The 27895-nt window shown below is 40.5% G+C and overlaps 1 protein-coding gene across 7 annotated transcripts in view; it reads right to left on the bottom strand.

The window, feature by feature from the left end:
• CARMIL1 (capping protein regulator and myosin 1 linker 1) overlaps positions 1 to 27895 on the bottom strand; it is a 197712-nt gene that overhangs the window by 15640 nt on the left and 154177 nt on the right. For 4 of the 7 annotated variants that reach the window (XM_042798035.1, XM_042798028.1, XM_042798030.1 and 1 more), the window contains 6 exons: positions 27348 to 27497; positions 14551 to 14568; positions 10356 to 10422; positions 9859 to 10055; positions 5748 to 5854; positions 2886 to 3318 (listed from right to left, as the gene is read on the bottom strand). In XM_042798035.1, coding sequence (XP_042653969.1) covers positions 2886 to 3318; positions 5748 to 5854; positions 9859 to 10055; positions 10356 to 10422; positions 14551 to 14568; positions 27348 to 27497 — 972 coding nt within the window. The remainder of the gene's footprint in view (positions 1 to 2885; positions 3319 to 5747; positions 5855 to 9858; positions 10056 to 10355; positions 10423 to 14550; positions 14569 to 27347; positions 27498 to 27895) is intronic. The other 3 variants (XM_042798031.1, XM_042798032.1, XM_042798034.1) reach the window with 1 other exon arrangement.

Raw genomic sequence — 27895 nt, 5'->3', positions numbered from 1 at the left:
TGGCATCTATTAGTGTAATACTTAAAAATGCAATTAGGGTGTTAGCATATTTGACTACCTACTGTACACACATTACAAACTGCTTATGGTCATGAGACAACACTGAACACTTGCTGCAAAAATTTACTCTCAGAAGCTGTCAATCATGTCAGATAAATGCAGGTGAATTTATCATGTAGATAAAAAATGATCAGATTCTACTTTTAATAGGAATTCACGCAAGGTTGGGAAATACCGCAGAGTTGGGTGCCATTGAGAATAAATAAACAGATAGTCTATGCATAGATCTTGCTTGAGGTATTTAAAAATTCAGACTGTAAACACTAGATGGAGCTAAAAGATCTTTTTATGTAGACGTAGAGGCAACACTAATCTGCAAATACTCCTCTCTACCATTAATTCCAATTTGCACATTGTATTCTAAGCAAAAGAAAACAAAAAAGCATTTACCATCTTTCCATCTACTGTGCACCTGCTCATCACTTGTATCTGTACCCAGACTGCGGTAGGGTATGAATGAAATAGTAAATTCCTTCTGGTTTTGTTTTCACGTAAAATAGCTCAGAATATAAGCAGCCATCTGTACCTTAAAGGAAAAAGCAATTTTCTATCATACTGGAATTCTGATAAATTTGAAGATGTTAGGGTAGTTTATGTCATACCCATCCCTAAACAATGTAAGAGCACTGGGATGCTGTCTTCCGTAGCTCAATCATCAGGATACTGTATGATTTTCACCTTCATGAATATCATGAATAAAAGTGCAAACATAAATTATTTGATACTGTGGTGTAGGATGAAGTATGTGAAAAATTCTATTGAACAGCAGTTCTATTTTGTGTGGTCTGGGTAACATTAAGAATGGATAGCTCAGTACCCTGCTGTGGACAGATTCCTATTTCAATACAGTTTTCCTGTCACTCTTTAAAAGAAAGAAAACCGAAAACCTCCTCTGCTTTTGCATTCCATAAATACTAATTTTTTACAAAATCTAACGAAAAAATACTTTTCATTATTTTCTTGAAAATTAAGCCTGAAAGAAGAGGAATAACCTTTCCAACCAGTAAAAAAGCAAAGTGTGGGAAAAAAAAATACCGGGAAAAGGCATCAATTTTTGTTTTTGACAGATGAAATTAAAGTTTTCAACTAATACTATGAAAGCTCATTAAAGAGGACTTTTACTCTCCCCACTTAAGAAAAAGATTATACATGCTAATATTCCACCTCAGACACATAATTTCACATCTGACTAGCTTTAAATGACAAGTGTTAAGAACTTGAAGAGCACCAAGCATACACAATTAATGCAGTTGTAAAAATTTATATAATCCAGAGTATATCTCAGTACATTTTAAGTTACAGTCAGAGCATAAGACATTAAAAATCATATGGCATTTTACCTGAAAACTTGGTGGTTTAGAAATCAATGAGACTATTCATGAGCACTACTCAGCACCAATAAGAAAGATATGAACCGGTCATTTCTTCAGAAAAATTGTTTTTATGCTGAGGATCCCTTTAATGAGCCATAGACTACGATGTTAATTTGAATCTGCTTATTACAAGACTCCAGTGTCTGCAGGAATGGTTCAGACATGATGGCAAGCACAACAAGACTATGAAGAAAGGTAAAAATGAACTTTTAGTGCCTTGCTCAGTCACAGCAAGACAACTCTGCAATGTGTTAAAGGAAGGAAAACACATCAAAGCTTGTGTATGAGCTTTGCCGTAAGGCAACACCTTCCAAATTACAGGGGATAATGGTGGGGATGGATAGCATCTGAGTGCCCTGCATGTTGAAGAGGAAGAGAGGAGTGAAAAAAGGCTAATAATTTTAGAACATGCCAACTGCAGCTGGGAGGAAGCAGGAGAAGATAATGGGGAAGTTCAATGGGAAATGGGCATCAGGCAAAATAGGTTGGCACAAAATGCTTTGGAACAACACAAGGATATTCTACTCCGCACATGTGTGAAGTGAAGCAGGGTTCCTGCCCAGCATCAGCACTTCACAGAGGAGAAAATTAGAGAGCATGAAGGGAATATGGACAGATAACTGGGAGTAGTTTTTTTTTTTATTTTATTTTATTTTTGTTTGTTTGTTTTTTGTTTTTTTTTTTTTTAAACATATGCTTATTTTCTTTGAGTGTTAGTATTTGAAACAGAAATCAAAGGCATGAAAATAATTAGGTGTGGTACAGAAGGACATAAAAATAAACAAGTGCAACAAGAAAAGTAAAAGCTAAATAGTTGTAAACTGTGTCTGGAAGCCAGATTTACCTCTCTGCATGGAATATATAACTTAAAATACAGTACATCTCTCCATCTTTCTACATCACCTTCCAAAAGATAAGAGTACAGATAGCTACCACTGTAGTTAACTGTCAAACACCTGAGGTATTGGTGTGCAGAGGGCATGCAGCAAGTTGTCTGTCCTAGCTTTACCTTTTTTAAAGCACACTTCCATTACATGTGAACAAACCATATATCATCATACAGAGTGGAGACATCCAAGTTGTCCTTACTAATCACCCCAAAATTACTTTGTAATACATGCAAACAATTACGTGTCCTCTTCTGTACTTATGATGGTCTGACATCAAGCGCAAGAGCTGGTGTCACCTTCTCCACAAGAGGAGAGAAAGTGCAGGCTTAGGGGTGCATCTCCTGCTGCACATGCACAGCCTAGTCTGTGGTCAGGGGATTCATGTTCAACCACCACAGCAGAGAGCAATCCTCTTGCAGGAATACCATAATCCCTGGTGGAAAGCAGGACTGATGTGTTAAGCCCCAGACACCAACCCTTGTAGACCCAAGCCACCTCCCCTGAGGATGCCTAGCTCTTGTTTATTTTTTCAGCAACTCAAGAGAAATCAAATTGCCTTCACCTTCTGAGCAGAGGCTGCTCTCTTCTCCTGCTTGGCTTTCATTTCTGCGAGAAGCCCGCTGCCCATCACCTGCACGCCGTATCTTCGGCCTCCTTGTGGGCTTCCTTTGCTGTCACCCCTCTCAGCTTTTGCTGCATCGTCTGGCTGCACCTCCTCCAGCGAGTCTGGCGTCTTTAATTCCTCAGATCGTTCTGTACCACCATTCTGTTCTGCAGGCTTTACCTCCTTCTTGCTTGTGTCCACAGCTGGGCTTTTTGCAACAACCTTGGGCGAGGAGGGTTCCTCCGCTACTGACACAGTCTGGGGACGTTCAGATTTTGAGCCTCTTGATTTTATTAAGTTAAGGAAGCCACTCTTCCTCGAGTCTCTTTTCTTTTTCTCATCACCTGCTTCACTGGGTTCACTGCTGTCTGAACTTTTAGTTGATGGTCTCCTAAAAGACACAGACATTTTAAATTCCCATCTTCTCCCCCCCTCCCTCTCTTTTAAATATTACCAAATTACTCCTCCTGGACAAAGCCAATCTTTTGTATGATCCATATGTTGCCCTAGGCCCAGGCATTAGCCGGTGTCTCTAAATTAAAAACTGGACAATTAACATTGATCATACTGTCTTGAGCATTCTCGTGCTGGCCTTGTGCATGGCTCTGCCCAAGCTGTCTATGCATATATGTACTGGGTTTGTGTGGCAAGGTTTTGGCAGCAGGAGGGCTACAGAGGTGGCTTCTCTGAGAAGCTGCTAGAAGCTTCCCCTATGTCCAATGGAGCCAGCGCCAGCCGGCTCCAAGATGGACCCTCCCCTGTCCAAGGCCGAGCCCATCAGCGACAGGGGCAGTGCCTCTGGGATAACATACTTGAGAAGGGGGAAAAACTGCTGTGCAACAACAGCAGCAGAGAGGAGTGAAAATACGTGAGACAAACACCTCTGCAGACACCAAGGTCAGGGGGAAGGAGTGGGAGGAGGTGCTCCAGGCACCGGAGCAGAGATTCCCCTGCAGCCCGTGGTGAAGACCACGGCGAGGCAGGCTGTGCCCTGCAGGTCCATGGTGGAGCAGATATCCACCCACAGCCCGTGGAGGTCCATGGTGGAGCAGATATCCACCCACAGCCCGTGGAGGTCCATGGTGGAGCAGATATCCACCCACAGCCCGTGGAGGTCCATGGTGGAGCAGATATCCACCCACAGCCTGTGGAGGTCCATGGTGGAGCAGATATCCACCCACAGCCCGTGGAGGTCCATGGTGGAGCAGATACCCACCCACAGCCTGTGGAGGTCCATGGTGGAGCAGATATCCACCCACAGCCCGTGGAGGACCCCACGCCAGAGCAGGTGGATGCCCAAAGGAGGCTGTGACCCCATGGGAAGCCCACACTGGAGCAGGTTCCTGGCAGGGCCTGTGGCCCCATGGAGAGAGGAGCCCACACTGGAGCAGGTTTGCTGGCAGGACTTGTGACCCCGTGGGGGACCCACCCTGGAGCAGTCTGTTCCTGAGGGACTGCACCCCGTGGAAGGGACCCACCGGGTTTTATCTGCCCATTAGTAAAAGGAGAACAACTGACCCAGGCACATGATTCACACAGCTTTTGGGGGAGCTTGTCCCTTAAGGGCCCTGCTTGAAATAGGAACTAGCTGTCCCAGACACCTCTCAGTAAGGAACACCTTTATAGCACAGATGTTCATCCTCAAAAAAAACCCAAACCCCAAAACCCAACTCCAAAACAACCCAGTTGCCAGTAGGATTTTCTACAGGCAACTTATAAGCACACCTGAGGGGAAAGATGGGCACATAACACATCTGCATAAGAGCACTTCAACTGGAGAGAGACCCAGAGGTACAGCAAATAGAGCAAGGATCCTTAGGAATGGGCATGGCCAGGGGCAGGCACAGAGGGATAGTGCAAGTTCACTGAGACATTGGAAACAATCAGCTGGCAGGCGCCCAAGGGAAGCACAGGAGGATACAGGAGTCTGTGAGCACCCTGAACTTACACTGGCTAATCCATTTATCAAAGCTACCATAATTTTACCACTACACACAGTATATCACACGTGGCTTCACATGTCACTATAGCTATTTATAACTCAGAGTGACTTTAAAACATTTGATTTTCCTGCTATAGCTACCTACCAGTTAGCACCTACTGTTTTCCTTAATGGATGCCACATACAGCACAGAAGGGGTCATTTCAAATTGTCTGTAAATCACCCTATCTTTCTCATTTATGTAAGTTTTTGTGTACGTGTATGAACGTGCAAGAATGCAAGAACATCTAGATGCATGGTTCTGTAAATATACAACCAGCTACAAAGAAACTGTATAAGCTGTATAAACCTTACACAAAGCTGAAGGAGACATATCTTTCAGATGAATGCATTGCCTAAATCTGTAATACTACAAATTGGTCAAACACACCTACACATACTTCTACAACAACATAAATCTACTGTCATCTATCAAAACACTGTGCCCAACAGCAGTCCTTACTAGACAGAGACACCCATGTGTACTATGAGCACTGGAAAGCAGATCCTCAACCAATACACAGCTCTGCTTCAGCTCTAATGAGCTCCATTGAAAGGTAAAGTGAAGTCAACTGAATTATAAAGATACACACGAGTCAATAATCCCCCCTCCATGATATATTAAAGCAATTTATTTCAAAGTAGTAATTTTTAAGGGAGGGTAGTTTAATTCACAATGTCTTGACTACTAAGGTATTTTCTGACTTTGACAAGAGCAGTCCTGGATATTGAGAACATAAGTCAAATACAACTTAGAAGTGCTATTTGCCCAGTTGTCAGGATGGATATTTTTTTTTTTTTAATTTTAAATTAAAAAAAAAAAAAGAATTTGAACTTACTTTGAATCCATTTTTGTCACTTTTTTAGTGAAAAATTCATCCACTCCTTCATCCACTCTCCCCATGAGGCCATTCTGATCCCCTTCTGGAGGCACTCCAGCTGACACCTGACAGAGGAAAAACTCTCTCTGGTATATGAAAATCTAAGCATATTTGTTTCACTGATGACAATTAAGAGTTAAGACATCACAAAAATTGCATGTGCCAACCAAACCTCAATGCAGACAATGGAATCACCACTGGAATTCCCCTCTTTAGTCAGGCCAGTTGACACAAAGTAACCCAAAGCACCAGTGACAAATTGGATACTGCAATGCATGAGGCCAGGAATCAAGTATCTTGGGCTTGTGAGAATAGAATATTAGTTCAGTTAGAAAAGAAAAAACCCAGCAGTTAATAAAAAGTTAAATCCTGATCGGGTGGTGACCTGTAGAGAAAGTGTATGAAACAGCTAGTTGTTTCCCTATTCAGAGAAAAACACATGCTCTGCATTTTGGATTTAGAGATCTAGAAACAGAGCTCCAGCAGTTTAACACAGCCTTTTATAATTCATTCAATCCAGAACTTCCAAAAGTAGAGACTCCAGGTACAGAATCAGGTGTTTCACTTTAGGAGCTGAACACAGATTTTCGCTGAGTGTCTGAAAATGGAAAACCTGCTCCCTTTCTTTGGTTTCAATGCCCACATTTTGAATGTGGATGACCAAAGGCATCTAAACCAGGCTGACTTAGAAATGCCTGCCAACCCAAAAGAACCTGTGAAGATTAGCTGGTGACTCTGCAGGCTCTTGAAGATGAAACATGCCATCTCCTGGGAGGATTTCTCATGTGGTCTAGCTCCTGTACATGGCTTTGATGTGGAAAAGCTCTATTACCAGTAGAGAGACTTCCTTCAATTTAAATGCTGTACGGAAACCTTTTAGGTGACTACAGAGGACTTCACAAGTCCCAACCCAGTTGTATTCTTAATAGTGCTAATGACCGGGACTCAGTCTGCCACAAAATCGCAGCACTTGTAATTTGAAACAATTTAAATCAAGGAATCTCCTAGTTGTGATGATAACTCAGAGTAATCCTAGCTTCCCTTTTCAGCTGGAAGATACACTCTTCTCCATGCCTCTAAAAATAAAAATAAATACATTTTGAAGCTGCTGCTAACATCAAACCCAGCCTCATTAAGCCAGGACAACAGACTGCATATGAATTAATGCTTTGACACATCCATAAATCTTTCTACTTTCCATAGCTGAACCTTGTTAGAAGCCTAATAGTTACTTTGTTATCAAAGACAATAGTTAATATTTTACTGATACCTGATGTAGCAATGTAATAGTGATCTGAAAAGAGCCTACCTGGTAACAACTGCTTTGTTGCCAAACTTCCAATTCTGCCACCTTTGGGGTCTTCTGTAGAGAACTTGTTTAGCTTGAACATGTGACACTAGGCAGCAGTGCATATCCTAACATTTGGGTTGGTCACGCTACTGCTGGTTGTCTCAATGTAAATATTACCTTCACAGTCGAAAACCAGTTGGCACTGACATTGCAATCGAAACGCGTCAACCAAAAGTGTCTGACGCATTTCAACAGAAATGAGAAACCATTCAATATTGATACTGGAGCCCTCCAGATAGTAGGAACAAACACGTAAGTATCAAAGGCAAGTGCAGCTCCTGAACTGGAAGTAATGCAAGAATCCAATGATCTAAAGCAAATGAGAAGATCTAACTCAAAAAAGAAAACAGTTTGCACTTGAAAAAGCAGCAAGTTCTTAAAAATGTACTAAAGACAAACAAATGTTGAGAGTCTAATAAGGTCCTCCAGGCACATTATCTTCTTATGGATTTTATTGTAATGCCTTTTAGTGATCAACGTTAATGTAAAAGACTGAGCTCTGGTTTATTTTCTGGTTTACACTCCTGATGTTAAAAAAAAAAAAATTGTTAAATTTTCATTTGCTAAGTTTAGAAGTGACCCTTCACTGTTTCCTTATGTCTTGGAAGCAGAAAGAAGTAAGATGAATCACAGTATCTTTCATATATTAGAAATTCACCTCTTTGAGGTACTAATTCCTCATATATGATGGAAGAACTCATGAGGTTAAGATCTCACAAAAATCTAAGTGATAAACAAATGTTTCATTGTAATGCTTCAGAGCTACTTGGGGGTGGGTGATGCTGAGGTTTTCTTTTTGTCCCTCTTTTCCAACCCTGCCTCTAAACACTAATTCCATTAAAAACTCTGACAAAACTATAAATCTTTCTTTTGCCCCACCTACCTGCCCCAAGTTAAGTTTACACTTCTCCCTTTTTTCTTCATTTTTCCTTTTTCTTCCATTTTTCAGCTTACAAAGAACAAATCAGTTTTCCAGCAAAAACAGAGAAATACAGCTATGACCGTCTGAGATCCCTTAAATTACTAAATGGAAATAATGGGAACAACAAACCAAGCCAACAGACCTGCTTTAAGTGGTAGAAAAGGTCAAAATTTTGCCTCTTGTATTTCAAGTGCTCTTCCTAACCACTGTTTTCTATATTCTCAGAAGTGTCAAAACAAGCAACACATCAATTCTGCAAAAAAATGCCACAGTCCACTCATGACTCTGGCCTTCAAAATTTGGCTGTTTCATGTTTAGAAGCACCAAAGCAAACATCTTAAGTCTTTCAAAAATTCATTTAGATTTGTTATGAGGTCAGAATTAGTAAGGAATGAAATGGTCCATAAAAACAAGACAGGGACAAATGAGTTTAAGTAAAAAAGTTCCTTTCGGTTTCTGCAATTAAATAACACCCTAATTTCCTAATTAATTCAATATGGATGAGCATTCCCACAACATTGCACTAATCATGGGAAGTAACATTTCTCTTCTACAAGACGTAAGCTTTTTGTTTCTGTTGAGCAAGATATTGTATGTCCCAGTTCCATGCCTGGTAGTGAAGCACTTGCCCTCCCCCATATCCCCCACTCCTTCCACACCCCTGTGCAGATGGCACAGGATGTGCTGAGTAAGTTTGGAAGAGAAGCAAGTTTAGCAACTGGGAAAACATGTGCGTTCTGCAGAATTGGACTCAGAAGAAGTAAACACAGATGTGTTTTCTCTACAATGATGAGACCAGTCCGTCCTTCTGCTACCTCTACCCTTCCCTGTCAAGTGCAACGAGGGAATAGAAAGTTGGCTTGAATATCCCTTCTGCTCAAAGGTTTCTCCATTTCCAAGTGGTGCAAAAAACACTCTATTGCCTGATACAATCTTTTCCAGCATTAGAGAAATTTTCAAGGGTCCTCTCCGCTGACAATTCTTAGGGAGCAGAAGAGGCCACCGGCATTCATAACTAGGCAGCATAACGCAGAGAAGCAATGGCTGCCCCTTGATAAGGGTTACTTACCATATCAGCTGTGCTCTGTTGCCATGAGATAGCTCTGTAACTCCTCCAAATCTGTCCTTACATACCCCGAGGACATACCATCACAGAAATAAATCTTTACTGATGTGGTATGACAAGGAAACGGAACTGTGGGAACTCCACACACATATACTTGGGTTCACACCAATGCCTTTCGTAGACAGACAGTGCTCTTCTGTTTTGCTTTTCTAAGGCAGGCTCCAGCATGAAAAGCAGATCTGTGACTATGCAGATTTGCTGGCCCAAACACTATCTTTAGTCAAGGAGCTGTGGGAATCTGGGTGTCACAGAGTAGCTCCTCTGAGAGCTGATAGAAATAAGAATTCATGCCAAGTTACCACATCTTAATGCAGGCAGAAAAAAGGATTAAGACTTAACAAACCCTTGCAATATAATTGAATAGTCTCATAATATTTTGTGCATTTCCTGTGAAAGCTCAAACTACCTCCAGAAACTGCTTCCATGAAAAAACAAAAGCAAATTAAAGCATGAAACATATCCTGGTTTTAGGCCGTGTAAAACAAGACAAAAAGCTTGTTATAGGGATTGCACACTGAAAGACACGAATACCAGAAAAAAAAAAAAAAAGAAATAGTTGCTTATGGATTTTAAAACTTTAACAGTTGTCCTCATTACATTGCAAGACATGACTCATGGCAAAAAGCAATCAACAGGTGACATTGCCAGCAATATTTTAATGTAGACTCACTGCTGCTTGGCTGGGCTGCTGCTTTTTATTCCTTTTGGGCCTTAATTTTGTAAAGTGTTCCAGTTTTCTCCCTTCTTCTGATGGTAGCTCTGAAATGAATCCAGAAGTTCGTTTGTCCAGCCTGCTGGAAGGAAATGGTGGGTCTTCTATATGGATAGGTACTTCTTCCAGTGCTTTATCTAGATCAAATTCCATTTCTAAGAGAAATCAAAACTTTCTAATTAGACTTAACATGCTATTTAAAACAAAAGACAATGCCATTCCCCTCTTTTGTGGTAAATAATTATAAACACATTTGGAGAATTTAGCCACAACAGGTTTGTAAGCAAATACTTACTACCAAACACATCAGCTGAGTCACAAAAAACAAAGCACCCACTGTGGGCCTCAAATGCAATCGTGTGGTATGGAGTTACCTGTGCTTTTCAATCAAGAACCACCTAGCTGAATTTCAGGCAAGCAAAGAAGCAAAAAGGTTTTAAGAAATTCTCACTTACCAAAAGCTCTGGACACTGGCCGGAGCATTCTACTGTGGATGCTTTTCCTTTTTGATTTAGGAGTCATCTATCAATATAAAACAAAACAAAAATTACTTTATCAGACAGAAGAAATGATAAAGAACGCCTTTTCCTTTCCATCCATCAAACCAGTTCTTCAAGCCTACGTGTCATTTCAAAATCTGTTTGGGTTTAACACCAGGAGGGAATGGGCTTTTTTCCTCCCCTTCGCAAACATTCAGATCTTTTTCTAAATTGACATTTTGTTCAATTGACTTTGAACAGAGAGGTAGCTTATTCTTCCCATTAAAACCATAGGCTGTACACAGGATGATAATTTGAACTGGCAACCATTAACTCATTGATCCCCAGCTGTAAAATAAGGGAACTATTAAAACCTCACCTCTGCATCTGAGATCATGAGGCACAGAAAATTTAATTACTGCATCCCGTACTGCACAGTTAACAACAATACCAGGAATAGTCTCTCTCTTGTTCTGGCTTTTATTTTTGATACAAAATACATTTCCTCAGTTCATTTGTTAGTGATATGCTTCTGGGAATGAGTAAAATTCAGGTATCTATGTCTCTGGACATCACCACACAGCTCACCAAACTTCCCTAGGAAAATAGAGTCTTGGAGCACACAGCTCTTCTTCAAAAAGCCAAAATACTGTGTTAGTGTTAGCAATATCTTCAGCAAACACATGACTTCCCTGGATATTAGATACACTTAGAATAGGTGGAAAGTTACCTTGGCATACATTCATCGTAGTTATAGAAAGTAATGTGCTACTATTCCCATCTTCGCATTCCCAGAAAAAAAGGAATATGTTGCCGTAAGAACACAAATACCCAGACTTAAGACACAAATTTGTTATTTTTGGAAGAAAGTTGCCCTTATTTTCTTGCCTGAACTCTTCTGAAAGTTTGCATGGCAAGAAAGACAGTTTTGCTACAGGAAATGCGTACATCACCAATTCCAAACCTCTTAATATAGCTCAGCTTTGTAAGGCTTTTAAACAAAAACTTGACCTGCAGGTTTTCTAAAGAGTTAATTTAAAATTACTCCACTTCTGCAAAGATGGGCTCCTTTTTTCAGTAGAGTTGTACATGCTGGCTTTAGTGACATTCTTATACTTCCATTTACTTGCTAGTCTTGAAGCCTAGTGGCTTCAAATCTGGAGTGTCAGTCAAGAAGCTGTTATGGCTCACAACTCATTAACAGAATTGTTAATCAAGTTTAGCAATATCAATTTTATATGAGCCAGAAAAGACATAGTTGGCATTGACATTTCAGACAAATCATGAGTTAAGGTAAACATTTGCTAGCTTTAATGTATGGGAAGTTCAGTGCACAAACTTACATGTACTGAATTCATATTCCCATCCAAAGTAGTCAGGAGAATTATTATGCCACTATTCACATGCTCAGGGTTGTGATAGATTTTCATAACAGTAAAGTTATTACCCATCTTCTCAAGACCAGAAGAGGACTTGCAGACTACACAGTGAGCAGTGATAGCACTGTCTGGGCAACAAAGCTCTGTTTTTATTGCCATGCACATTGCTGGGAAAAAAGATACCTTCAGCTGTTGCAGGTTTCCACTTCCACATTTGACAAGCATCAGTAAATTATACAATAGTTTCAAGACCAGCCAGGAAATAGCTTGCCACCTGAGCAGAATTACCCTGAAACTAATGAGCAGGGAAAGTGTTACTACATCAAAAGGTCAGACATTACTTTCCAAGTTATCAATAGATTTAGTGCAATGGATTTGATGGCAAGTGGCTGGTGAAGTGCTGAACTTTTTCAGACAAAATTGCAGTGGATTGTGCAAGGGGTAGGTAGCTGGGCAGCCTCTGAACTGCACACCCTGACAGCTGCCAATCCATCACCCAAACCTGAAGTAACCAAAGGGATCTGCATCTCACATAAGGAAGAGTTGAAGCAGCTCAGCATTTGGGGGACAGGAATTAGGAGTCACTATCAGTAGTCCCGATTTCCAGCCATAGCCCATTTCTCTTGTTCTGCTTGGCACTTTTTTTGGTGGTGCGACTGGAAATTACATCTAGCAGGATAATCCAGCAACTCATGCACTAAAGAAGATCAGAATGGAGGACAGAAAACAAGGCTGATGGGAAACCTCCGATCGCTCAGTAACTTCACAGTCACAACCAGTGTTCAGAGTGCTTCTGGATGAACACAGATGAGCAGAGAGCTGCATCGGACCAGGGCACCAATGCAAAACAGCACAGGGCACGTTTTAAGGTTCCTGTGCAGGGATTTAAACATGCCAAGACATCCTGAACAGCCAGGAACAGAAGGATTTAATCTTCCTTCACAGACAAGAAAATGCCCCCAGATGACCCTGCAGAGCTTGTGCTGATAACCATAAGCCAGTCTCCGAATAACTGCTATAACTTACTGTCAGCTTGGTTGCTGGGGATAAAGATGCCTCCCATTTGCTTTAACAGCATGAGTAACAGCTATACATACAGTTCTATTTGGAAACCTTCTGTTTTCTAGACTGTTTAGGAAGTGCACAGATGAAAGGATTCTTGCCGAGTGAACTTTCTAGATCACACACAGAACAAAATGGGTCAAAGCATTAATTTTAAATAGGCCAGTGTGCTCTTTTTACAAAATATTAGACTTAATCTCAGCTTAATATTTCAGCCACCATGAATTATGCTACAGCAGCAGAGCATATGTCATTACCAGAGGAGATATCTGAATTCCTAGGGAAAGATCTCTGCCTCTCCCCAGCCTGAGCACTACTTCCCATAGTTCATGGAAGCAGTTTGGGTTTGGCAGACACGCACCTTCTGCCTTTCCACCACTTCTGGCCACACAGACACAGCGCAGCTCTTCTGCCTTACGTTTCACTTGTGGCATTTACAGGGGAATAGCTGTTAGTATGAACCTCCCCTCCTCCACTTCTTCCACGTCTTCCAGGGACTTGCCATTCTAGCAGGCTACCACCTGAACTTCTTCCTTGTTTTGCCTACTTTTCCGTGAACACACTGTAGGCAGCCTGGCAGAACAGGTAAAAAGATTAACTGCATCTCTGGGTCTTGGGAGACCCTCTGGAAGTCTGCATGCACCTTTGCCACTGAGCTCTCTGGAGATGGCTCCACAAAGGTACTCCTCTGCCAGCAAATTTCCACCATGCTCCCAAATAAGGGCTTATTGAGAGTTAGACACTCTCATGTGTCCAAGCTAACTTTAAACTCCCAGGATCTCTTCCCATGATCACTCTTCCAGATTCCTCCTTTCTGACTCCCTTCCTCACAAAACTATCTGCGCTCTCTTGAGTTTTCTTAAATTATATTACCAACTGTGGAAGAACAGTATTATCTTGGGAACTAAAAACAACTAAAATCACTTTGAGTGCTAGAAAACAGTGTGCTTTTGGCAACAGGGTCTTTATACTCTACATTCCTTCATTACACAGATAGTTGAAATTACTCTTGGTGCTGAGGGATATGTTAATTTCCATGTTTGTCTCCTCCTCCAAAGTAATTTATATTCAATCATATTAGATAAAGGGATGTTCTGTGACCCTCCTGTCACTTCCCTTTCAACAGATTTCAAACAAACTAATGAACAACTTCCCCCTCCCTCTTGAAATTCTGCTCCCCAACCAGTCTCCCTCCAACTCTTCTTCCAGCAAAACAACGTATGGGTTTTCAGCTTCGAGAACACATTAGGGGCAACAGCACAAAATGGTGAGACCAGCAGTCAAAAGTTCAAGGTGTTTCAGCTAGACAAAGAAAGCACAGCTGATCATACTGAGATAACCCCTGACATCCCTTCCACCCTAGTGGCAAGAAAGTCCTAGTTTATGCCCATTTTTAAGCCATTCTTTCATTAAGCTGGATGACGCTTGAATATAAAACCAAATCAGTAATTTTTCTTTCTGAGCAGTAGCATTTGTACTTATACCTCCAACATCGGCACTCTGCTTTGGTTTGGTCTTGAAGCCAAGGGGTGCTTTAAATTCAGATGCTATGCTAGCTAAACCTTTTTGTAAAATCCAATCTCATCCCTGAACCGCTGCCTATTTCATTTGTAGGTGCAGATGGATGACACTACAGTCTCCCAGAAGACTCACAAGGCAGTACAGAGGCAAACGGAGCACAAGAACGTAAACAGGTAAGCCAGAAACAGCAGAGCTAAAAAAATACTTACACTTGTACAGCAGAGAGTCTCCATGCAGCAAAAAAGAAAGAAAAAAGAATATGAATGGGGAAGACAAAGCAATAGCAGTTCTCAGGAAAGGAGGCAAAACCAGAAGTCACCAAAATAAAGAAAACCAAAGCCAAAACACTTAGAAGTCTTAGCAGGAAAGGTGACATGCAAGGATGAGGTAAAAATCCCTTGCATTTGGAGGTGCTATACACTTTGTATTTTGAGAGGATAACCAGAGAAGGATGTGACCTCTCTTGTTTTATCTATATTGGGACAAATTCAGGTTTTCAGATGTTTGTTTCCAATATATGGCACTCGCCAGTGGTACCAACCTGCCACCTGCTGTCCCAATGTACCGCGTTTTTTCATTTTTCTGGCACCACTAGGGATAAAAAACTGTAATTCTGTTATTTTCTAGTGTGAAGGAAGCTTCTGAATTAAAAATCAGCAGTTTGTTGTAGAAAGCAGGAGAGCAAGGAAAACAAAACAAAGCTTCTCTTAAAGAATGAAAAGGGATGCAAGTCTGCTCTCTTGAGGTTTAAATAAACAATATTTTTCCTTCCCATAGGGAGGTTTAGAGACACAGGTTTTCAAGCACTTTTGTCACATTAGAAGAATGCTATTCTATTAATAAAGTACAACCATTCCTCTCCCCTTCAAAAAATTAAAAAGAGAAGAGGAAGCAGCACAGCCATCATATGAAATGAAACAATGCCATATACCCCATCTCTCGTGTGGCACATGACCAATCACACTCCTCCTTAATGTAGAGTAAGAAAAACCAATTATTGGAAATGTAGTTTTGTCTTCAAGTTGAATGGAAACTGCTGCTATAACAACACTGCAGGTATCAGCAGAGTGTTTGTGGCAGAAGTCGATAGTCATGGTCTGTATTAATCTTGCCAAGAAAGTGCTGCATTTTAAATGGTTATTGCACTGGCATTTAATTAGCAGTGAAAACAGTCTGCATGTAATATGAAGTTCATCATTTAACCGTTGAAGGGATATTAAGGTCAGTTTTTCAATGCTTCAACATTTTCAACAATAATGATCCACTTGTCACATTTCATACTTCTAAGTTTAACTGTAGCTAAAAGATTTAAAGATATGATGGGCTATCTTTGAGTAGCAAGAACAGCATTCTTGCACACAGCTCCACTCCTTTATTTCCTTGCCGTCCTCAGGGGTTCTGTTTGTGGTTGGGTTTTTTGCTTGTTTGTTTTAAATTTTTGTTTTCTTTTACCTTCATAAACTTTGGCTTTATGTAGGAGTTCTCAGCTAACAGTGATTCAGGCAAACCTCCTCATTACTCGCATTTTTGTATGCTAAACATACACACATACACTCTTACTCCATTTTCCTGCCAGAATCCATGCTGTCTCTTTTCTGGCCCATCGTCTATACTACCATTCACTAGGGCTGCCCTGAGATTGCTGGAGAGACTGCAGAATCCATTGAGAAACATCTTGCAAACTGAAAACATCTTAAAAATAAATCTCCAGCACACTTCAAAAATCAATCTGCAACATGGTTTTTCTTTCAGACAGCACAGCATTGGTGGTGGTACTCCAGTGTGTTCTGTGTCTTTAATGCGTAGGCAGGAAAGTTGTTTATATTATACAAGCAGCTGGAAACGTGATTAGGACCAAAGTGCAAAGCAATACATATGTAAGAGAAAGCCATCCCGTGATTTGGGGGAGTTTATGGTTTGTGGTCCTGATCCAGCAAGGGCTTATGGAAACTCCTATCTTCCACACTTCAGTGATCTCACCTAAGTGAATGTGACTACTGAGCCACTTAAAAGGTGATAAACAGCTTGTGGGTGGGGAGTAAGGAGGGAGAAGAAGGAAAGGGAGGCACACAGCAGGCAACAGGTTAGACAAGGAAGCACCATTAAGCAAAGACTAAAGGACTTGCTTGAAGTCACCAAAGAATCTGGCTGCTCTGCAGGGAACCTAATGCCAGTCTTCAGACCCCTGAAGTACTACAGACCACAAGGCCACCCAACTCTTCCCTTCATTTGCATAATTGCAAAATAAAGGGGTCTGCCTCCCAGAGTACATGGGTCACTGCTAAAGACAAAAAGCCAACCCACAACCAAAAATCCCAACCAAATTCAACCCAAACAAAACTAGAAATTGGATCAGGGAATCATAACAACATGCCAACTGGGAATGAGCTGTCAAAAAAATATTTTCAAGGATTCTTCCCAAACATTTTAAACCAGTGCTAAATTGTTTCAGCTATAATGTATTTTGTGGCGTATGTCTTTTTAGGAAAGAGGCATAAGAGAACAAGGCATTTTATCACAAGTCCCGCTGTTTTCTTTTGCTGTAAGGAATCCTGACCTGTAAAGCTGCCATGACACCGTTTCAGTCAATCAACATTTCCCACATTTCTAGTCTCCTAACTACCTTTGACAGAGATGTCACTCATCTGTTGTCTCATAAAAAAAAAAAAAAAAAAAAAATTAAAAATCTTCAGGTATTCTTTATCAAGCAGAGCAGTGAACTGACCAACTTTGCTTTTTTGCATATGAATCGCTGGACACACAGATCATCATCTGTGTATAAGGCCTTAGAAACTAGAAAGTTGCTATTGCTTACTTCAGCTGCTGAAGACTTTATAATATGATGTCCAGGGTAAAACCCTCAGCATGGCTTGAAGAAATTTAGCTATGTACTTCCCACTAGCAGCGATGGTAACCTGAATCACTGTCCTTAGAATCTCTCCCTTGAGTGTCACTGTCCTTGGAAAGTTAAATGCAATGCTAAAATCCATGACAGCTAATGGAGTATTTTACAGGAGACAGGAGAGCAAAGCCACTAACACACCATTTAGGAACCAAGGCCGAGCTGCCATAGGCTGCTGTGTTGTTACAGCTGTCCAGAATGTAGCAGCTATGCATTTTTATACCAGCAGAGGATCTAGTCCTGACTTTGTATTTCAGAGTTCTGACCTCTACATTGAAGTACTACATAAAAATATAGATATTATTAATATGGGATACAAATAATCTATGCATGAATTTAAAGAGTATGTTTGTTTATTTCCTTCCCTTGCTCAAGAGTTGAATTTCTAGAGAATGAGCTGTGGTTCAGAATTAATTCAATTAGTCTCATCTAAACCAGCCCGACCTTTAGAATTTGTACAGCAACATTTTCTGAAAGAAAAGGAATAGCACTGCAGTAAGATAAGCTTAATAGATCTGCCCTTGAGCTTGTTTCATTTTACTAGCCAAGAAACCTTTGCTCTCCTACTTGCTGAGAAGTGGCTCATGTACTCTGTGCTATTTCACCAAATATTTCAATATATTCTTTTAATTAATAATTACGCACTTGCATCTTTCAAGTCATGTAAAATTCTTGCTAATAAATATTCCTGCATAAAAATATCCAAAGCTTTTATTATGAAGAGTTAAAAACCAGATGCATGAATTAAACTGAGTGGTTCCTAAAACTATTAAGCTGAGTCTTTTATTTCATGTTCTGAATAAGTATCTTGCAAGGAACTCTGCCTGCAACTACCACCTGCAAGAGAAAAAAGCAATTTCTCCATATCATCAGTTTTGCTTTCTACTTGCTCACGAAGAGGCTAGCAGCATCTTCTACAGCAGCTGGGCTTTAAGATGAACAAAGAGGATGGTTCCAACTCATTTATTTTAGTTAAAAACCTAAGCATAGAATGGAGAGCTGCTGCAGGTCAGATGACAGAGACTATCTCTTTAAGCCACCACAACCTGCTTGCTTGTGGTTGTTCATTACCTTCAGCTGGCAAACACTGATGCAAAAATTACTTTGCTCATCACCCAAACTTCCATATAGTGAAGAAAAAGCTCTTAAACTAAGCAAATATGGAGGGGTAGACAGCCATTTAAGATATTCTTAGGCAATTCTTTAAAAGACAGACACTACATGTTTCAGGTGCCCTGGGCAGTAACATCATGAAAGCAAGTTTGAGGCAAGGTACTCCTAAATGGAAGTGTTCAAGGCCAGGTTGGACGGGGCTTTGAGCAACCTGATGTAGCGAAAGATGTCCCTGCCTGTGGCAGGGGCGTTGGACTAGATGATCTTTAAAGGTCCCTTCTAACCCAAACCCTTCTATGATTTTATGAACGGGAACTGTTCTGACTACTGCCTGCCCTACAGCTTCCCAGAACTGAAAACCAACACAACTTCTTGCATCTCTCCTTCTTTCTGACAACCTGAAGTGAACAGCTACCAAAAGGATAAGTAGTCATCCAGGCAAAAAACAGCAGTCATCTTCCCACCATCATTAGACCCTTTGGGGGCAGATGATGCACTGCTTGCACAGAAGCAGTGACATTTCAAAGGAGAAATGCTGCAGGGAGACTCATCACTGTGAATCAGATACAGTTTATCCTGGATGGGGAAGTGGACTAGTAGCCTCCCTGCTCAGAATTACGATGGGAAGGTTTACCCTTGAAAACCTAGGCATACTTGAGCTGCTGCTATTTCCTCATTGAAGTTTGTTTCAGACATCTTTCTACCATGCACAGTAAATCTTTATACCCCTCAGACACTTTGAGATATACTTTGTGAACTTAAATATTAAAGAAACTCAAACCCAACCTTCTGAACTTTAAGTCCTGTCAGGAACTACTATATCAAGATATCTCCCTATTAAAACCAGAGATACCTTAATAGATAGCTAACAAATATTCTAAGACCCTGTACAGGAAACAGAAATACTTGAGCAGAGTATTTGAGTTTCTTCTCTAAAACAAACTGATAGAAAGGTTCGATTGTAATTACTCAAGAGAGGATATCAAAACTCAAAGGCTGGTCTATGGAGTGCCAGCACCCAAGTGTGATACAAGATTTAAATAATGCTGCTTGGTCGGACAGTCATGGGGCAACACATGAGCCTAGGAAGGACAGAAACACCATGAAAAAAGAGGAAGATGCCTACCCTTCAAAGCAGGACTGCTCACTCGCAAGTGGGGAATTAAGTGCTGGCTGGCAACAAGGCACTGGATTCTGCAATTTCTCAGAGAGCATGGACAAACTTCCCCTGGAGTATCTAAATACCATGGTATTGGAAATGACTCACAGCTAAAATGCACAAGATAAAAAGAGGTTCTGATCAGCTCTGAGTGGAACTACCTCGACTTTTCAATTGCGTTGTTTTCTATCCTGCTCATTCCTTTTAGTTTTCTTTAACATCTGCTCACTTGGAGATTTTTTTTTTCACCAGTTTAAGTGCTTTTGGTTTCAAATCAGTATTCTAAATCCTGTCAAATACTGATCTCAAAAATTCCAGTAATTTGATCTTTACTCACATGAATTAAGAACTTACTGCAGAGATACACCCACCACTTTGCAATGAGGATTTAGCTGACCTGAATAGCGTCAGAAGAAAGAATCTATTTACCTCTAAATTCTCCTCTAATCTGAGAGAGATATGCTTTGAGAGGAAGCCTGATAAGTTTATGAATAGGATTGTGTGATGCAGTTGTCAGTGATAGCAGGGATGAGATCTGATGACTTGGAAGCTGTCTTCTAGCCTTTTGGCACTATGTACTTGATTTTATTTATTTATTTTAAAGTTCCTATTCCAGTAACCTAGCTCACCCTAACCTTTTCCTTGACAAAACATAGCAAAATCGAATGGTACTCTACAATTGTCTGCTCTACCACAGACTTCCTCTCCCTTCTTCCAGTGATTAACTAATATTTACCCCTGCAATATCAGGTATAAATTTTGCAGAGCAAAAAAATTGCAAGCCTCCTGTTGTTCTGGGTGAAGCGAGAGCCATGAAGGACTCTTAGTGAGGCAGACTTGTGCATGTGCTATTTTCAGTAGGCCCTCCACATTTCAGAGTAAACAAGACTCCCCCATAACACAGATAAGTAACTCATGCCAAGTTATTTATTTGAGAATCTGGAAGAATCAAAAAGCAGAAGAAAAAACCATGCAACCTACACAGAAAACTTCTCAACCACTTGAGATGGTCAGTTTGCCAGATATTAACTGAATCAAGAAGCATTATGGCTGCAGACAGATGTGTGTGACAAACAGCACTATCAGAGGCTACTCTCATGCTGTTTGCTGTTCTCCTTTGGCCAAAGGTCACAGGGCCTAGATTTCGGCAAGAACTCCTCCAGAGGAACTCACGCTAATCTGCCATGGGAAATAACGAGCAGGTTCTTCTAAACAGAGGCTGTGGAGAGATGAATTCTGTATCTCTTTGTGCCAAGCATCAGCTGCCTCCATAGCTCTGCCGGCACCTGAGTGCCCCCTGATCCAGGCCACGCGAAGGGGCTTTGTCCTCGTAACCTGTCACCTTTACCTGAAGAAGGCAGGCGAGCGCCTGGGTGCTCCCCACTGCTGGCTGTACGGGCGAGCGCTGGCTGGCGGGGCAAGGGAGCCCGGGCAGGGAGAGTCGCCCCTCTCAGCAGGTGGTGGGTGGGTGCCCACGGGCAGCTACAGCCTGCAACTGCTCCCCGGTGCCTGCTGCCACGGCTCCGCCAGCAGCCTAGGCATTCAGGTGCTTGCTGGCAGAGCAGCAAACGGTGGGACCGAGCAGCCAGGGCCGGCGCTACCTAGAGATTGCATAGCTGCACGTGCAAGACCTTTCTGTCTGCCGCAGACTAACTTCTTAGCGGTAAACTCCCTCTTAAACCCACTGCAGGGAAGTTAAACTCTCAAGACCAGTGCTTCAGTGAGCGCTTTGTTACTGAACTCGGTGACTTTTTCACCATACCTGAAATAAAATGACGGAAACTCAGTATCAGTAAGACGACTACTGTCACAAATGATGTAACTACACACCCTCCCCTCCATCCCCCCATACAAATCTGGGTCTACTAAGGCAAAACAATGCATCAGCATTATGGGAAGACAAGCTCCTGGTGCCGAAGTGCCACCATGCAAACAGAATACCCAGCAGCTGCACTTCATAAATCTTGTTCTAACCTAAGCAGAAAACAGTCTCCAATTTTAAACTGTTTTTTTCTTTTTTTTTTTCTTAACCAAGCATGCAGTGCTGTTACAAGAAGCAGTTTATCACATTGTTCATTTACTTCATATTGTGCCAATAATGTACCCTAGATGATGAGAAACAGCTTTGAACTCTGACTAAGAACTCTTAGTTGGTTTAAGAAAAACATACTATGTATCAATTATCCATCACCTCCTTCCACTCAGAGACCAAGAAAGAGACATTGAAAGACAGGTTTCTTTTAAAGTGTTTCAGCTGCGAACATGTAACCCCTCATGAGCCTGAAAGACTGTAGTCTACACATGAGATCGGCATTAAATAAACACAGAGAAGAAACTCTAAAGGCAGTGAGGAAGCTGCAAAACTCTATATATCAAGGAACCCAGGAAAAGATAGGTAACAAATATTCACAACTATAATTAATGTAACCATAATACTAATGGGGAGGCTAACATATAAACACATAACTTCAAAATAAACAAGATATTCACAGGTTCTGCAAAGTTATCACACCAGCTCCTTACTTTCTCAGCCATAGCACTGCATGTGTAAGGAAGGGGTTAGGGAACATGCTGGCATGGTGCTGTGCCCCTCCCGGTGATGTTTTCATAAACTGTCCTAGTTCGGGGTGAGTCAGAAATATTACTGGACTCCCACTGAAGTAAATTTGCTCGGTTGCCTGTGATGGAGCCTTTTCAGAAGCCAAGAATACTCTCACATTCCATAATGCCAATCCCTAGCTTCCCACAGAGTGCTGTATTTACTACACATCAAAGGCCCAATTCTGCTAATGCATATAAGAGAGAAACTAAGTGTCACAATCAATTTAATACAGCATTTATCCAAGCTGCTGCCTTTGCCCTCATCCCTGCCGCTCAGGATTTGTTTTGTGAACTCAGAGGACTAGTCAGTCTGTAAACTAACCTGGGAATGAAATCCTCCATAAAAAGCTTGATTTTCATCTGAATCAATTCCCACACCAAGTTTGTAGTGAGGCTGTGTGAACACTGGTACAAGTGTGAGGGTGTGGGCAGGAAAAAGCAAGCTGTGTACACGGGAGAGGAGAAATGCTCTTTTCAGCAAGAACAATGATTTTTGCCGGATTAAGGCAGTTGCAGAGCTTGAGCTTTATTTATAGCACAGGAGAACATAAGGACACTAACAGGAACTGGGGTTTCATTGCAGTAGGTGTTCAGTCTTTCATCCAAAAAGCTGACTGTCTATGCTTGACACAATTCTGCTGCAGGTAAATAGGCAGCAACACAAATCAGATGTGGTAGCATGTCAGAGCATACCACAGAACGTCTACTTTAATTTTTCTTCCTATAGTATCAGTGCACACATACATGAATCTGTACCATGATTTTCTCCTCCTTCCAGTGAAAGCAACTTAAGGGATTTCTATTGTTTAAATTCTTATTTGTTTTGGGTGAGGGGGAGGGGAGCAAAAAGCTTTCAAGTGGTGTTTTATGAGTTTTCTTTTTTTAAAAATCATTTTAATTCTGGTGTGGTGAGTGCAATTTCTCCCTTTTCTCTGAAAACACTAAGGTCCATACACTCCTTGTCTTTCAGAACCCAGAGGTTCGTAAATCTTCACCTGAATACTAGACCAATTTGCTGTATCTTTGACAATGGCTAGTTAGTACCTTTCCAGGAGAAAAACATATACCACCCATCAAAAGTGTCCTGCTACTTTTGCAAATCATCTTCTCTACTGTACAGGTGAAATCTATTGTTCAATAAAGACCAAAATATTCATACATTGCTCATGTTTGTGTTTGTTTTTTTTTTTTTTTTTAAACTTTCCTCCTTAAATTCACAGAACCATCTATATGCTTAAAATTAGAAATAGATGAGAAATGGCTAAGATTCAATATTCATCACAGGCGGGCCTTTTCTATTAGCTAGAAGCATTTTTGCAAACACATCATTTACCATCCAAGTATTTCAATCTTACAATGAAATGCCTTAAGGAAGATTTATAAGCAGACTTGTGTATTACAACCTACAATTCCTTTACATGTTTCAATTTCCTACCATACTGCTTTATAATGCAAATAATCTCTGCTTTGCTCTAAAAACAATACTTATCCTGGCTGTATGCTTGTTACTGGCTATAGCAATAAAATTATATTGCTGAAATGGGTATTTTAAAGATGATGAGTACATGGATTTCTAGTAGAAAAGCTATTTCTTTCAAAACTTTCCTTTAAATAGTGGCTCAACTCTGGTGATCTCCTTTTAGTATTCTGGAAGTCTAACATTCCAGTAGCTACAGTAGCTTAAAAAAAAAAAAAAAAAGCTTTAGAACATGACTGTTGAACACAATCTAACAAAGATGCTCCATTCCCTTCTAGTAGGGAATTGAGCATATTGGGGAATATCTCTTACATCTGCAAAGAGCTAATATCTATGAAAGAATAAAGTACAACTAGAAGCACTATGTGAAATTAAATTAGTTAGTATCTACCTACACAATTACACATACCAAGACACACAATATTCAATCTCAGTAAAAAAGGATGCTTTATTTAAAACTAGTTTTAAAACGCATGCATTAGTTTAAAATGTGGCACTCTCGTCACATATGCAGAGAAAAATTTAGAGGGACTGTACTATTTTATGAAGTGAATTCATGATTGAGCCTAAGCTCTGAAAAGCAGGTCATGGTTTTTCCTTTACTCTAAGAACAGTAAGTAATTTTCTGCCAAAAGATTTTTCTTTCCATCTTACTTGCACACAGCTTTTATCTAATGACTTATTACCATCAACGCAGATCTAATTAAACACAGACAACTAAGACAGCTGTAGATTAGGGAAGCATCAATTTACTGCACTGCAGCTCAGGGAGACCTGAAACTCTCAGGTCCATAATGTTCCAGCTATTGCATCCTACGCTGGACCACTCAATCACTCCCAGCGTTCTTCATAAGTCATTTAACAGACTAACAAATTCTGGTATGACTGACAGATCTTTCATATTAGGGGCTCTCAGGCCACCATTAAAGGCTGGATGACAATCATATGCTAAATTGAAGCTAATAAGCTTTAACTGCACAGTTTGGTATTTAATAACTCGTAATTTCCACAACAAAAAATACTAGAAACATTTAAAAGTCTATTTTTCAGTGGTGCATTTCATAGGCCCATTTGTGATATTTCATTCTGCCTTGTCTGTGTTGTTGCTACATATCAAATTTCGAAGTGGGTGGACGGCAAGTCTCTACCCTGGCAGGGAAATCCTCCCAGCCACAGCCACTCTGCACCCTGCTTGAGAATAGGTGAGTTTTTCCTGGCATCCCAGCAACATGATCAGCTCATCCGGGTTCCATATTCTTTTAGCAATAGAAGATTAGGCTCCCAAACATGCACAATACCAAGCTGCAATTCAAAGTTTCAGGTTTGGGGTTTGCAGAACCACCGCCAGGTGCATTATCTACTCCCAAGGCTAAGATCTGTTTTATCATCACACTTTTTAATGCTTAGGGATTTCCAATGGCCAAACAAGGCAGTGTTCTGGACTAATGCCATTTTGGAAGTGGGATCTAAACAGATATTTCTCTTTTAAGTTTACAAATAAAAAAAAAGGAGATTAGGTTCATAATTATAGTTGATAAAAGCCTAAGCTTCTCTTCCTGGTAAAAAAAAAAATCTATCAGCAACACATCTGCACTGACCAGCAGCAGCTCACAAAGCATTCACTGATGCCCCTCTTTCAGAAGGTTCCTCATTTCCATGCAAATAGCTGTACAACACTTAAAAGCTACCACAAATCAGGTTCATTTTTCCAAGACAATATCTGAAATCAGTAGGATTTTCCCATAGCTAAAATACATCACTTTGAAAGTGCTATCTTTGAAGTTACTAACTCCACCCAGAAGATGCAAGAAATCCAGCCTTAAGATGCTTTTAGTTGCAAAAAAATCAGTAAGAACACTAGCTCAGTAAAAATTCCTGTATTTCTCAGCCTCTTGGGGCTATCTATTTATCTATATATTTTTACAACAGCAACCAATATCACTTGCACCCAAGGATGCAAAAAGCAGCTCTTAAAAATGGATTACAGGTTTTAATAAATGGGTTCTTTAGCACTGAGATTACCGCCTCATGTTTATTTGATGCTTCATTCTCTTCAGAAATTAGACAAGAATCTGGGTCACAAAAGGTATTTGCATCTCTGTGTAAGATGGGGGTGAATGAAGAGAATGAAGAGAGATATAAACACTTCTGAAGATAAGTGCAGTTAGTATCCAATGCATCTTTTAAAGAGTGTAAGCATCATCACATTTCCATTATTTTAATATGGCCACAGCACAGCGATATGATCTTTTCATATAACCACAGTGATGTGAGATAAAGGCAAGAGCTATTTTTAAAATTTCCAGTATTATTATTCTTAACAGGCTTGAAAGAATAAATTTAAAGGGGGAGGGTGGGGTGTCAACATGAGCACTTAGCTTCTTTTTCTATATATGAAGCCACTATGCAAAAACTAACTTACAGGTACAGGCTTCAGATGCCACATATTTCACTGGGCTGTCTCTCTCCCATACAATTTAGGGCTCAAAACAGTTACTGAATGTTGGCTACAGAAGGCAACTGGAACTTGATAGTACTCGTGATAAGCCAGATGATGACATCAACACCACATGCCTCACAGGGATCTGTGTGGTGTTCAGACAAATATTGCATCAAATCAAATCTTGGTGAAGGAGATTTGGAAGGGAGAGAGAACTATTTTAAGCTGATATTTCCAATGAAGGTGTGCTTTTATTTTACAGCTAACCGAGACCAACAGATAGTTGCTGCAGAAGGGAGCAATCCTGCTGCTCCTTCTCTTGCGCTGTACTTGTCTGACTCTGGAGCAAATCTATTCAGGGGACTGAATCAACAGTATTTCTACAAAAAGATGCAACCAATTTTTCTGCCAGTTTACCTTCCTGTGAAAGCACGTGACCATGGAGCCAGGAAGGAGGGCACAGGAGAAAGCCCATCCCTTGCAGTAGTGACCACCTTTTAGCCTAAGTTGTAATAGAGAAGTGCTCCCTGAAGTTCCTGTTCACAGCAGAGTTCCTCTGACTGAGCTGGGTGGAAGGGGATTTCAGGTTGAAAACAGTTAGCAGCCCACTTATTTGTAATTCTGTGGATTTACATCTTGTAAAGAATCACAATATGACACAAAGCCATCTTTATAATGAGTCACACACGGGATTTTATAAGGCACTTCAGTGATTTATATTCATCATTTATACTGAATCTCATACTCCTAACTCAATTACTTTTGAAAAGCTTGCCCTCTAGGTTCACTTGCAGCCCAGGCTCAAGATTTTAAGACTTCTTCCATACATTCAAAAGCTAATTAAAAAAAAAAAAAATCCACTTCTGTTCATGGTCAATAATATAACTTCTAGGCAGAAGCATTTTTTGTCATACCTCAGAAGAATCCATGCCAAGGAAAATGAAGACAGAGGCAGAAGGCAGTATGTTGTCAAAGGATAGCATGGTCAAATTTATTACTGCAACTGAACCTCTGTGAAACTGTGGCCAGTGGAAGAAACGTTGATTGTATTAGCTTCATTGTAGCAATGTATGCAAAGGAAAGGCCCTCGAATAGGTACCAGGAAAGGAGGAGTAAATAAAAGGGAAAAGGTTTTCCTTTGCTGAACAGCAATATGCAGCACAGACGAAATGTTCACAGGCTAACATTTATTTTTCTAGAAGCAAATTCCTAACTTCAGTTTCCTGATACCACGAATGCCAAATCACATTTCGAAAAACATTTTTCTTCCAGTTATTTACATGCTTAACCAAATAGGCTGAGGAATTGTCTTACCATACAGGTGTCCAGATCCTCCAAGCGTTCTATCTCTGTCAACTCCTCAACCGTGATGATAGAGCGTTTAGTTGGTTTTTCTTCAGCTAACTCAATTTCCAGTGATTCCTGCTGCGGAAGTGGTTTGCCACGTCTAGTCAAATGGTCAGCCTGGAGTCAAGGATAAAGACAGGGATACATCAATCAAACTTAAAAAAAGCCAACAAAACCCAGCCAGAATGTTTACAGAACTTAAGTGATCACAGATCCTAGAAGACCAATTACAAAAGCAAAGCTCAGGTCTGTGTGTTAATCTTCACGCAGGGTTTGTTTTGTGGCTTTTTCCTCTTTTTTTTTTTTTCATGGAAAAGCCCTTCCCCTTCCATCATACATTCTAAGAAGGAAGGGAGAAAGTCTAACAGCAAAAAAGAAAAAGGAAAACAGTCAGATAAAAAGCCATCTTACTTTTGACTTACAATAATATTATGGGTCTTCCTCAGCATTTGTCCTGTCTTTATTATAAAGAAAATAAAAGGGTGGAAGAGAAGCTTTGTTCTGGACTTTTTTTT

Source organism: Tyto alba, unplaced genomic scaffold, assembly GCF_018691265.1.
Source record: "Tyto alba isolate M040663 unplaced genomic scaffold, T.alba_DEE_v4.0 Super-Scaffold_27, whole genome shotgun sequence".
NCBI lineage: Eukaryota > Metazoa > Chordata > Aves > Strigiformes > Tytonidae > Tyto > Tyto alba.
The sequence above is the reverse complement of the archived record's forward strand: the minus strand, read 5'-3'. Positions and strand labels throughout refer to the sequence as shown.